General features: G+C 51.7%; 1 protein-coding gene across 5 annotated transcripts in view; it reads right to left on the bottom strand.

Annotated features, from left to right (window-relative positions):
* The window catches only part of PRR5L (proline rich 5 like), a 67,373-nt gene that overhangs the window by 41,472 nt on the left and 12,899 nt on the right, over positions 1-13,002 (bottom strand). For 2 of the 5 annotated variants that reach the window (XM_079788279.1, XM_079788278.1), the window contains exons 2-4: positions 12,367-12,579; positions 3,453-3,743; positions 1,897-1,977 (exon numbers count right to left, since the gene is read on the bottom strand). In XM_079788279.1, coding sequence (XP_079644405.1) covers positions 1,897-1,977; positions 3,453-3,616 — 245 coding nt within the window. In that variant the 5' untranslated portion in view covers positions 3,617-3,743; positions 12,367-12,579. The remainder of the gene's footprint in view (positions 1-1,896; positions 1,978-3,452; positions 3,744-12,366; positions 12,580-13,002) is intronic. The other 3 variants (XM_079788277.1, XM_079788281.1, XM_079788280.1) reach the window with 2 other exon arrangements.

The raw sequence follows: 13,002 nt of genomic DNA, 5'->3' as shown, positions 1-13,002 counted from the left end.
TCTTTCCATATTTGTGTAATTATTATGTGAAATTCAAGCACCTGGGTAGAAATGTAACACAACCCTGTTTACTTCTGAGCTGGAAAGGTTTTCATGAAAGCAGGGCTCTTAAAACACCTCGTTGACCCTTAACACAGATCTTAACTAAATGTCAACAGGACCTGAATAATGGCCTTGTTTATTGTTCTGCCCACTCCAGGGTAGGATCTTCTGCCTTGATGTCTTGTACTTAACACAGCAGAGAGGAATGAACGCCAGGGCATGAAAAGATCTGATATTTAACCTCCTGTCCCCAGGAGACCCTGGTGCTCAGGGCCCTGCCCACCTTGCTGCCCCTCACCACCCGACCTCTGGTGCTCCATGCACAGGGGTCTTCACCCAGGTCCTTGCTCCCTGCCACCACGGGACCTTTGCACCTGCAGTTCCCACCACCTGGAGCCCTCTTCACCTAGTTAATTCCCACTGATGCCTCAGCTCACTGGCCTCCTTGGCAGGATTGGGTTAAGGGGACATACGCTTTCCTCGCTCCGCTGCGTGGTACCAGCTGTCACAGTTGCACTTCTACATTTTACAAGCATGACTGGCTGACTAATGATTATCTCCCTGACTGAATATAAATTCCAGGAGAGCAAGGTCCATGTCTGTCTTGGCTCATTGTTGTCTCTCTAGTCCCTGGCCAGTAGGGAGGCACTCAAGTATTTGATGAATGTATGAATGAGTAGATGAATGAATGAATGAATGAATGAAAGCTGACACTACTCCACTCGGAAGATTCTGGAAGACAATAAACTCCTCAAGGACCATGTCTTACTGAGGTTTGTATCCCCAAAACCTACCAGGAATGACAGTAACTGATAACGATGTTAAGAACTAGAGGGACTCGCACACCCCAGACTTGGGTGGTGACGGGTGTTCACGCTGGCTCCTTTTGTTGAGGGTAATGTGCCCAGTAAAAAGGACTCCCTTGCAATTAAGGGACCCAGTCCTGCCTGAAGGGCTTCTGGGAAAACTGGACTTGTATGACACTTGGGCCTTTAATTTCTTTTTGAATGAAGAAGCGATGCCTACAGGTGCCCTAGGCACAAAGGCCCCCAGATTCCAATGGCAGAGCTGAAGGACAAGTGTAGCTGCCACTCAAGCCCCGGACTGGCCTCCCTAGAGAGTGGGACAATTAAATCCCTTACTTGCTGAAGTCCAATTTGTCAGATTTGTGTTCCTTACAGCAGCGTGTATTCTGATATGCCACCTCATAATAGCAATTATGAAGTGAGTTCACACATGGGGAGAACAATAAAGAATAAATGTCCCGTCAACAACAACAACAACAAAAAAGAGCAACAAGGACCAAGTACTTAGTGTGTTCCAACCCTGTTCTAAGGGATTATTTGTGTAAGAACTCACTCGAATCTACACAAGAATCCTATGGAAGTAGACACATTTCCTATTCATGTTTCACATAAGAGGAAACTGAGGCACAATAAAGTCAGTCACTTAGTAAAAAGAACCGCAATAAAATCCCCAGCAATGTGGTGGTTACAACTGCTTGGCATCTTGCCTAACATGGTGCCAAAAGGTTAAGCAGGGACAGTCAGTGTTTACAGAATAGAAGACAGCTACCATCCATGAGCCTCTACCCACCGCCACACACACACACACACACACACACACACACACACACACGCGCGCGCGCGCGCGCACACACTACATCCATGAACAAATGGATGGACCCCCTCTGGAGTAGAAGTCTAGACCAATAAGGGTCTCAGAACTTAACAGCCATAAGAGGCACACACAAAGCCAACAAAAGCAGCAATAAGAATCAAGCAGAAAACAAAACTTAAGGTAAGGCCCCTGGTGGGGTAGCACCCTCTGGCCTCTGGCCTGGTCCGCGCCTACCTGATGTTTTCATTCAGTGCATAGAGCTCGTTGTTCTGCAAGCCTCCGCCTTTGAAGACGTTGATCACTGCGGTCTGCACGCTGCAGGGAAATAAGTAGAAGCAAGTCCTGGTTAGAGGATCTGCCTCCCCACAGCCACGTCAGCAAACAGCTCAGGGCTGAAGGGGGCTGGAAGGGCAAAAAACAAACAACCAAAAACACAAACAAACAAACAAACAAATGCAGCCTAAACACAGCCACGTTTTCATCCCCAGAGCCCATCCTTTTCCTTCCAGGGTTCTTGGAGAGGAAGGAAGACTGAAGTCAAGAGGACCCCAAGGCAGCCCTCTCCCCCCACTTTCTCCAGACCAGCAGCCTTCCTCCTCCCTCCCTGGCAGCCCAGCTAATAAAGGGCTGGGGGCGGCCTGCCCCGCTGAGTCTGGAGGAACCTGATGGTGCTTTCTGCAAAGCGGGGACCTAGACCTGGGGCCCCTTCTCCCAGGAGGCCCTGTCTACAGAGGGCAGCCTGGGGCTCGTGGGAAATGACAATTCCTTGTCTTGTTTTTTCTAACAGCACTTTCCTTGGAAGAATCTCACCGGGGCCCGCCTCACTGCCCGCTCCGCTCCCACCCTAGTTAATCCCTTAAAGGGCCACAGTCAAGTCTCCACTCCACCTTCTCTGGGACCCCCATATTTCCGCAAGGAGCTGATTCCAAGGGTCCCGGGCCTTTTTTTAAAGAACAAGGACCCAGTTAACCTCAAAACATTTCAGAGCCCTCCTTCCTCCCCATCATGAGAGCTGTGTTCACTGAGAAAATCCATAACCACCCAAACGTCTGACCCCAAAGCAGTTAGTGACACTCCCAGAAAATGCTGCCTTTCATTTATCTGGAGAGTGACTGCAGAGATTTGAAAAATAGTGGCCACAGGAGCGCAAGGCAGGGTATTGATGCTCTACTCTGCTTGTGCAAAAGGTCGGCGAGACACCTTACAAAGAAGCCCAGTGCCTCCAACAACCTCAGCAAATGGGTAGCGATTATTTATCACCCTATTTGGAAATGTTACTAGCACAAAGGACTTGCTCTTTCTAGAGTTTAGACTTTCTACTCTAGACAGAGGAGCAGACATCGTAATAAAACAAACAAAACAAAAAAGCCCCGTGTCCCCTCTCCCAGCCACCTGCGGCTCACTCGTCATGGGATGGTCTCTGAGCTTTTCACAGATACACATCTTACCGCCCCAAATAGGTAGAAGGTGACTTGGGGTTACGTATATGGTCCCACCCATGGGTCCTCTGAGTGGGAATGTGACCAATGAGCATCAACAGTCACTGTCAGTCCCCACCCCACTGTCCAGGGCTAGGCAACTGTCTCTGCTGGCCTGGAGGCCCCCCCTTAAAGGGGCCCACTCTACCTCTGCTGAAACAAGGACAGCTCGGATACAGTCCCCGTAGGAAGGCATCCTCTCTTCATCAACTGGCCCTGTAACTATGACCTTCTGACGCAGAGATCACGGAAGCAGCAGAAGCTAAGCCTGGCCCCGGCGGCCCCCACCCCACCCCTGGCCGCCTCCTCTACCTGTTCCAGGCCGAGTTGGAGCTCAGCTGCAGGGCCTGGCGAGTGGCTTGGAACCGGGGCAGGTCGCTGAGCACCGGGGAGCTCATGAAGCGCGGTCTGGGCCTGCGGAAGGAGCCCATCTTGTGGACCTCGGCGGGCAGGCTGGGGGCCAAGCCGCGGGTCATAAGTCCAGGTGAGGGGACGGCTTCTCCTCTGGACCAGAAGGTTCCGGCTGCCCACGGAAAGGGCTTCTCCCAGGGCGGCTGCCTTCAGGCTCTCGGGTTTTCTTAAAACCACAAATTGAGCCAACACCTGGAAAGAGAGGGCAGCGTTTATTGAAAACTCCTGGGCCACACTTTGGAGGAAGTCAGCTGGGACTTTCGAGCCAAATGATCCTAAAAACAACTCCAGGACCACCCCCCCCCCCCGCACCCCCCGCCGCCCCATAACATCTTTACCCTGTGGGGTCCCATCCAAAAGTTTTAACAGGTCTGTTTGGGTTTAAACAGTGTGGTCAGCCCACAGTAGGAAGGCAGTGCCAAGGGGGCCAGTTTGAGACCAGCCTAACAGAAAAGTGATTTCTAGTTCAGCTGGCGTGGCTCAGTGGTTGAGTGTCAACCTATGAACCAGGGGGTCACAGTTCGATTCTTGGTCAGGGCACATGCCGGGGTTGCAGGCTCAATCCCCAGTGGGTTACGTGCAAGAGGCAGCCAATCAATGATTCTCTCTCATCTTCAATGTTTCTATCTCTCTCTCCCTCTCCCTTTCTCTGTCTGAAATCAATCTATGTATATAAAAGGCTAAGTGATCGTCCGCCCCTCTGACCGTCGGATACCTATGACATGCACTGACCACCAGGGAGCAAATGCTCAACGCAGGAGCTGCTGAGCTGCAGTGACTTGACAGCGGCGGTTCTCAGGTGACGCACCCTGGAACCAGAGAGGAGGGAGCCGGATTCCTCATGGGGGCGTGCAATTCCACCTTCAGCCATGGGTTATGTTGTTGCTGGGGCACTGTCAGCCCCAAATCTGGTTTACTGCACACTTGCGTTTGTGTTCCACACCTTGTACGACAGCAACTTTGCAGAGTGCCCTCTTGCACTCCGGGACCCCTTGGGGAATGTCAGAGGCCCGATTCCTGCAGGCCAGGCCGAGGGACCCCACCTGCCGGAAGGACCCCGCTCACTCCACAGATGCCCTTTGAGCCATGGCGCCACCCCAGGTGCAGCTGGCTGGGGAGGGACCGCGGTAAGTTGGCTCCAGGGCATATCCGGTCATCTCGCCCAGTCCTGCCCCGCCGGCCACCACCCAGGACCGCCTGCATTAGTCCCTGCATCGATGCCAGTGCTGCCAGCGGGACGACCACAGCGTGAGTTTTCTTTCTTTTCCCCCACCCCTCCCCCGCCCTCCCCACTCCGCACATGCCCTTGGAGCTGTGGCATCGCCCCAGGAATTCTAATTAATTTCCTTTCAATGTGCACGAATCCATGCATCAGGTCACTAGTAAAAATATATTTAAAAAAGAAAACAAAAAAAGAAAAGTGATTTCTAAGCTGTGCTTGACTGTAGTTCCTTTGCAATGCCATCCAAGTTTAGGCACGGGCTGGGTTTCTGCAGACCCCCAGTGTAGTTGCATTAAAAGATAGCTTTAAAAATAAAATGCCTCGAGGAAAACACAAGAGCTCCTTGTCCTGGCACTTGAGAGCCTTCCAGGGATGCCCTCACCATGCCAGCCCATGTGCATTGCTCAGTATTTCCTGAAGTGTCAGTGTCTCTTCACTCGGGCACATCTCCCACCATCCCTGGCCTGCCATTCATTCATTCATCCCATCAGAACTGATTTTTTACGTGTTTACTACCATCAGGAGCTGTGGGGCATCCAAAGATTTCTAAGGCCTGGTCCCTGCCCTCAAGAGGCTCCTGGTCTGTGGAGAAGATAACTGTCGGGGTATTCATTCATGCAATAAGTATTTGTTGAGCACCTACTATGCAGCAGGCCCTCACTCAGGCATTGGGGTGCTGGAGAACGTGGCCTCTGCCCTCTGGAGCTTACAACCAACAGGCACTGTTCCATGTCCTCATTCTTATTCCCTTTCTCGGGCTTTCTAATTGTATCGACTGCTCCTCTATGCCCAGAACTCTCTTCCTTTTCCTCTCTGCGTATCTAAATCTAAATCTAACTCACTCTGCAGGCTGAGTTCATGGAAACTGTCCCCTGAGCAGTTCCTGGGAGACTTTATGGCTTCCTGGTTAATGGCAATGGCTTTGGAGTGAACCTTGGTTCAAATCTTAATGAGGCCACTCCCAAGTGGTGAGACTTTGGGCACATGGAGTCTGAGAGTCCTTAGCTGTCAGCTGCCAACGCCACAGGGCTGAGGTGATGTGAAATGAGGTCACGTGACATACCCAGCAGACGTCAGACCCAAGACCCACAGGACTTGTCTATGTCCATTCAGACCGATAGCTTTCCTTTCTTTTTTACCTTTCAATTTTATTTGGTACTAGAGGCCTGGTGCACGGATTCATGCACTGGTGGGGTCCCTCGGCCTGGCCTGTGGGGATTGGGCCAAAACCGTCTCTCCAACATCCACCGAGGGGTCCCAGATTGCAGGAGGGCAGTTCTTAGGTGATGCACCCTGGAATCAGGCTCCCTCCTCTTTGGTTCTGGGTGCGTCGCCCGAGAACCACAGCTGCCAAGTCACCACAGCTCGGCAGCTCTTGTGTTGAGCATCTGCCCCCTGGTGGTCATTGCACATCATAGCTACGGGTCCGATGGTCAAACGGTTGGATGGTCGCTTAGGCTTTTATATTATAGATGGGTTTCAGGTGTACAGCTTAGTGGTTATACAATCATATACCCTACCTAGTGTTCCCCTCGATATTTCCAATACTCACTGGCACTTACATAGTTATTACGATATTATTGACTCTATTCCCTATGCTGTTCTTTACATCCCATGACTACTTTGTAACTACCAATTTGTCAGTCCAATCGCATTCTTTCTCGGCACCTCTAGACCTGTCCTGTCAGTCTCTTACTCTTTAGTGAACCAAAAGTCCCAGTCGGTGGCTTAGAGTGAGTTTTGGAGCCCATCCGAGTGAAGAACAAAAGGAAACACCACCGAGGTTATGGTCACTTCTTTTCTCCCGGGTTTACAGGTTAGCCCAGAAGTATTCCCACGACCACCTCTCTCACCGGCTATCTCTGCTATGACCCAAAAACCAACGCTGAAAGAAAAGGAGATATTCTGGCCATAAATGTCCACCCTCAGGCTGAGAGGGGGAGAGGGTTTTGCATTTGAAGAAGGAGACACGGAGGTGTCACCTCCCAATTCAATGCTGCTCTGGTTGGAAGAGGAACGAGGCTGTGAGACAGGCAACAGGCACCGAGGCCAGCCATCCAGAGAGCGTGGGAGGGGCTTGCCGCGGTCCACAGGCAACGGGCCCAGTGACAATGAACTTGTGAGGCCAAGAGCTAAGGAGGGAAGGGCTTGTCCTCCACCTGTGCAATTCAGAGGAAAGCAGAGTCGTGCCCCATTTCCTTTTCCAGAATCCTGCCCCTCCACCCCATTCTCGGAATGAGTCGATAGTGTCGAAAATTTATCAGAGAATGCTGGGGGAGTCATCATATACGCCTGCTCTCCGTAACCCCACAAGTGCCCCCGGAATTTGGAAAGATCTACACAAATCAATGAATGAGGCCAAGAAGCCCTAAAACCACAGACAGCCCTTCAGGTCCTGGCACTGGCTGGCTTGGGGAGTTAACTTGCTCAGTAAAGGCCACACTATGACAAGAGGTTTATTTCCCGGCCCTTCTTTAAAGGGGCCTGCTAAGTGCGATTCCTCTGTGCCATTACAGGACATTGACTCCCTTTACGAGAATCTTAAACTTGGGGTGATGGAACCGCCTCCCCCTCGGTGGCAGCTGTACGGGGAAGGAGGAAGGTGAGCTGGATGGATTCCTCCACGTGTTCACCTTCCGGCTGCCTGCCAAGACGGCCACTTCTCCAGGAGGCTGCGTGACACCGGGGGTCACGGGGCTGGCTCCTGTCCCCCCCCCCACCCCACTTCTCAGCTGGTGTCCCCCAGGCCTCCCACGCCAAGCCACGTGCATATCCAGCAAGACCCATGGGCAGCCCCATCCACACAGATGACCCTTTTTCATAATTTTCAGCCAAAAGGGACAATGCCTGAGGCTCCCACAGCCTACACACACACACACACACACACACACACACACACACACACACGCAGAGGAACGCTCAAGAAGCTGCGTCTGACTCATGCTGCACCTGCAGAACCTGCCGCCCCCAGGGCCTGGCAGGCGGAGGGCACCCAAAGCTGTCTTTGTTCCCGCCACCCCGACCCCGGAAAGAGCCAGCAGGCTCTGCAGAGCGCCGTGGAGAGGATGCTGCGGCAGCAGTGACAAGATGGCCTGAAGGGAAGAGCTGGCGCACCCCATACCCACCCATCGCGGCGCTGGCCCCGCCGGCACAGGCTTGTCCTGGCCTGAACGTGACAGATCAGAAAGCAGCGAGATAGATGGGGCCTCAGAGTGCTGCCCACCCAGGCCCCCACGGACAGGTAATCAGAGAAACCTGTCCACGCCACCAACGCAAGCCCCCTGACTCCTGATCTCGAAGGTTCCCCAGCCCCACCTAGGCCCTTCTGTAAGCTCCCTGAAGGCAGGCATGGGACTTCGTCTCTGAAGCACACTGCTGCTTAAGGCAAGGAGGAAGGAAAGGAGAGCGACAGGGGGGCCTCGGGCGCCTGCCCGACAGGACGACAGCACTGTCACAGCAGGTAAAGTTCACCTTCACCAAACCCCGCTGGAAGATCAGAGACATGAAGCAACCTGCCAGAAGTCACACAGCTCATGAGCGGCAGATCACGGACCAGTGCCCAGACTGGCCTAATGCTACAGTCCACTCCCACCTAGTCATGCTACCAAGCTCAGCCAGAACATTGGCATTGCGCCTACCAAGTTAGTCAGGAATACTCAGTCACGAGACTTCATATCAAAATGGGAACCTCATGCCCCTGAGATAGAGAAACTGGCCTAAGGGACTCTCTGACCACATTTGATGGGGGCAAGAGGAACAGGATGAAAGGAGAAAGCAGGGACTCCTCACTAGCTGTGTGGCCTGGGGCAAGTTACTTGACCTCTCTGAGCCTCTGTTTCCTCCTGCATGAAATGAGCATGCTCACAGTGGCTACCTCAGGGTTGTATTCGGATAAAATGAGTACATAATTGTAAAGCACCTAGAACTGTACATGGCAAACAGCAAGCGCCACATCACTGCTTGTTCAATAAATAAAATAAACGGTTATTTCTAAACCTCCAAGCAAGGTCATTAGTGGGACTCTGGCAACACTTCCTCCTGCTCATGGCGACCTCAGCAAGACCTCGAAAATACTCGGGAGCAGGCAAGGTCGCTGGTCCCAGGGGTGGTCACAGTGCTGTATTGGGACCTCACCGCCTCAGGCCTTTGGTAACTCACGTGTTATTGACTGACCCTTCCTCCATTCTCTCTAGCATGTTCCTCAGTTTCAGAGTTTTCCTTTTTGGTCTTTTTTTTTTAAATATATTTTTATTGATTTCAGAGAGGAAGGGAGAAGGAGAGAGAGAAATAGAAACATCAATGATGAGTGAGAATCACTGATTGGCTGCCTCCCTCATGCCTCCTCCTAGGAATCAACCTGCAAACCTGCAACCCGGGCATGTGTCCTGACCGGGAATCAAACTGTGACCTCCTGGTTCATAGGTAGACGCTCCACCCCTGAGCCACACAGGCCAGGCAGTTTCGGAGTTTTTCCACACATCATCACACTTCTAAAGTTTACTCTGACCCTGTAAAGCAGGTCGAGCAGAATTCTGTCAAATTAGGAAACTGAGGCTCAAAGCGGCTGAGAAACGTGGCCAAGCTGGGAAGCGCTGGGTCCAGGAACCAGACTCGGCTGCAAGTCCTCCAGCCTCAGGCCTGGCCTGCCATGTGTGCCCCGACAACCAGGTCTCCTTTTCCTCCTGTGTATTTTTAAATATTTTCATGATGAGACATACTTTAAAAGGAGGTTATACACTCACAAGCACATACACCTCTAATCTATATATATAAAAGCCTAATATGCAAAGTGTCCCTTCAGGAGTTCGACCTACCAGGAGTTCGATCCCTTGCTATAATGTGCACTGACCACTAGGGGGTGGCACAGAATGAAGGAAGGCCCCAGCCAGCAGTCGCTAGGGACCCTACCCGTGCACGAATTTTGTGCACTGGGCCTCTAGTAATGATGATAAACTACCGCCAACTTAAGAAATAGATTGTTTTCTTAGAAATAGAATGTGCTTCTATTTTTCTGATAAGGCAAACGTGCTGATTTGTTATAACAAATGTAAACAGTCACAGAAGGCTACCACATACAGAACGAAAGGTCTCCCTCTGGCCATGTCATCACCTAGGAAGCTCTGGCCAGAACTTCCTGAGACGACAGAAACGTTCTCCGTCTGTGTGTCTAACCTGATAGCCAAGAGCCATATGTGGCTACTGAGCCCTTGAAATATGGTTTCATGGTTGAGGGACTGAATTTTAATTTACTTTTTAATAGCCATACTCAAGTGCACACATAATATTTTAATAAAAATGGGTAATTTATTCTTTCCTTTTAATAATACATCATGGACGTCTTCCTATATCACTTGCTATTCATTTACCTACTTCATTATTTTTAACTAGAGGCCCGGTGCATGAAATTCATGCACTCGGGGGGGGGGGGCGTCTCTCAGCCCAGCCTGCGCCCTCTCGCAGTCCAGGAGCCCTCAGGGATGTCCAACTGATGGACATCCTTAGCGCTGCTGTGGAGCAGGAGAGGATCCCGCCGCCGGGGCTGCGCTTGCCAGCCATGAGCCCGGCTTGTGGCTGAGTGGCGCAACCCCTGTGGGAGTGCACTGACCACCAGGGGGCAGCTCCTGCATTGAGCATCTGCCCCCTGGTGGTCAGTGTGCATCATAGTGACCGGTCGTTCTGCTGTTTGGTCAATTTGCATATTAGCCTTTTATTATATAGGATGGTTTCTTAACTATTTCATTTAAGGGATACCATAACTTCACTTAACCAGTCCCCTACAGGTGGATTTTCAGTAGTTTCCAGTTTTTGTTACCACAGAAAATGAGCATTTTTGCCAGTCTTAGCAACCACATGACCCTTTGTGTGGACGCATTCCAGAAGTGGAACTGCAGGGTCAAAGCGCCCGGGAATTCTTAGCTAGTGACACCCACCCCCTGCAGAAAGGTGCCGAGAGGCCCCAGGCCTGTAGCTCCAAAGCATGAGCAGCCACTATAGGCTTTGGAATCAGACCACCCCTGGCATCAACACTTACTCTGCCGCTCACTGACTGTAGTGGGCAAAAAGCTGGCACCCTAAAGATATAGTCACTTCTTAGTCCCCAGAACCTCTGAATATTACCTTCGAAGGCAAAAGATGTGATTATCCAAGGGGGGCTATAAATATAATCACCTGTCTCCCGGTAAGAGGGCTGCAGAAGGAGACTGGAAACAGAAGAGGGAAAACAAAAAACACAAAGAGAAGGTGATGTGAAGATGAAGGCAGAGACTGGAGGGATGCAGCCCCAAGCCAAGGAATGCCGGCAGCCACCAAAGAAGCCGGAAGAGAAAAGAAACCGATTTCCCAATGTCAGCTAGAAACTGGTAAGCTGGGGGAGGGGGAGGTGGGAAGATTGTCCCCTGGAGCCTCTTGAGGGAATATGGCCCTGTGACACCTTGATTCTGGACTCCTGACCTCCAGAACTGCGAGAGAATAAATTTATATTGTTTAAAGCAGCCACCGTTGTTATTGCAACCACAAGAAATGAATACACTCACTGTGGGACCTCTCTGAACTGCAGTGTCTACATATGAAAAGTGGGAGTAGGAAGCCACCCTGGCGAGCCGTTGTGGCGATGAGAACGATTGCCTATGAAGTGCCTGCCATGATTCCCGGAACCACGCAGGTGCAAGACACAGGTGCAGTGGAGGGTCAAGCGAAGGTGCTAGCGCCAGGCTTACTGTGTGACCAGGGCATGTGACCTCGGATTGCTAAGGGGCTGGATGAGATGATTCACCTAAAATAGTCCTGGCATGCGGTAAGTGCTTGATAAATGGTACCTGTTATTTATTTTCGTTACCACCATCTAGGGCTGCCAAAACCTAATACCACAGACTGAGACTTAAACGGCAGGCGTTAATTTTCTCACAGTTCTGGAGGCTAGAAGCTGAAGATGAAGGTGGCAGCCGGCTTGGTTTCTTCTGAGGCCTCTCGCCTTGGCTTGCAAAGGGCCACCATCTCACTGTGTCCTCACTCACGTGGCCTTTCTTCTGTGTGCGAGCATCCCTGGAGTGTCCCTCTGTGGGTCCAAATCTCTTCTTACGAGGACACCAGAGAGATTGGATGAGGGCCCACTCTCACGACCTCATTTGAACTTGCCCTCCCCTTTGAGGCCCTATCTCCGAATACAGTCACATTCTAAGGTGCTGGAGGCTAGCTCTTCTACATATGAATTTTAGGAGGACACAGTTCCACCATAACTACCACCACCACCATCATCGTCATCACAAAAAGTTCTTCATCTAATGTCTCTGCATTAAAGAAACCACAGTGTTGCCCTAGCAGGTATGGCTCAGTGGATAGAGCATCGGCCTGTGGACTGAAAGGTCCCAGGTTCGATTCCGGTCAAGGGCACATGCCCGGGGTTGTGGGCTCGACCCCCAATAGGGGGCATGCAGGAGGCAGCCGATCAATGGTTCTTTCTCATCACTGATGTTTCTCTCTCTCTTTCACTCTCCCTTCCTCTCTGAAATCAATAAAATATATTGGGGGAAATTAAAAATTTAAAAAACACGGTCTTTTGGTAGGTGTTCTCTTTTGAAGAACCAAGGCGGTTACCTTTTAGGAAAATGTGCTTCTAACATGACTTCAGGGTTAAGTTTTTGGTGCTTCAAGGGTTCGCTTCCATCACCTGGAAAGCTGGGGTCCTGGGCTCGTGACGTGCTGTGGCCGTCACGGGGTGATTGGGCCTGATGGCTGCCCTCGCTCTCCCGGCTCACCGCGCAGGGGTTTCCTTGAGAACCTCCGCGCTCAGGATCCAGGACGTGTTTCCTGGAGAAAAAGAACGTGAGGTCTTGCTTTCTCATCCCAGCTGCCCAGGCCAGGGCACGGGGAGCAGGCACAGCCAGCAGGCGGGCCAGCGGGCAGAAGAAGGTGGTACTCTTCGTGGAAAATGCAAATGAATTCCACTCAGGCACCGACCCTTGACTCTGAAAAGGGAAGTCGAATCATGGCACAACTTCAAATAAAGAAGTGGGAGGCCTGTAATGACTGAGGCTTCCAGGAAAAAGCCACTCTGCGCGTAAGTAACAAAGAAGTCAAAGACAACAGCACAGTCTGCTGAGGCTGCCTGACAAGGAGGGAAAGGCAGTTCCCGGGGAGACCACTCAGCCAGCCCGGTTCACAGGCGCCCCTCGGGAGCTCCCCCAGTCCGGAGGCCCAGCGTGGGGCTCTCTCCCGACCCGGGACAGGGGC

This window comes from Cnephaeus nilssonii, assembly GCF_951640355.1.
Source record: "Cnephaeus nilssonii genome assembly, chromosome: 13".
Taxonomy (NCBI): Eukaryota; Metazoa; Chordata; class Mammalia; order Chiroptera; family Vespertilionidae; genus Cnephaeus; species Cnephaeus nilssonii.
The sequence above is the reverse complement of the archived record's forward strand: the minus strand, read 5'-3'. Positions and strand labels throughout refer to the sequence as shown.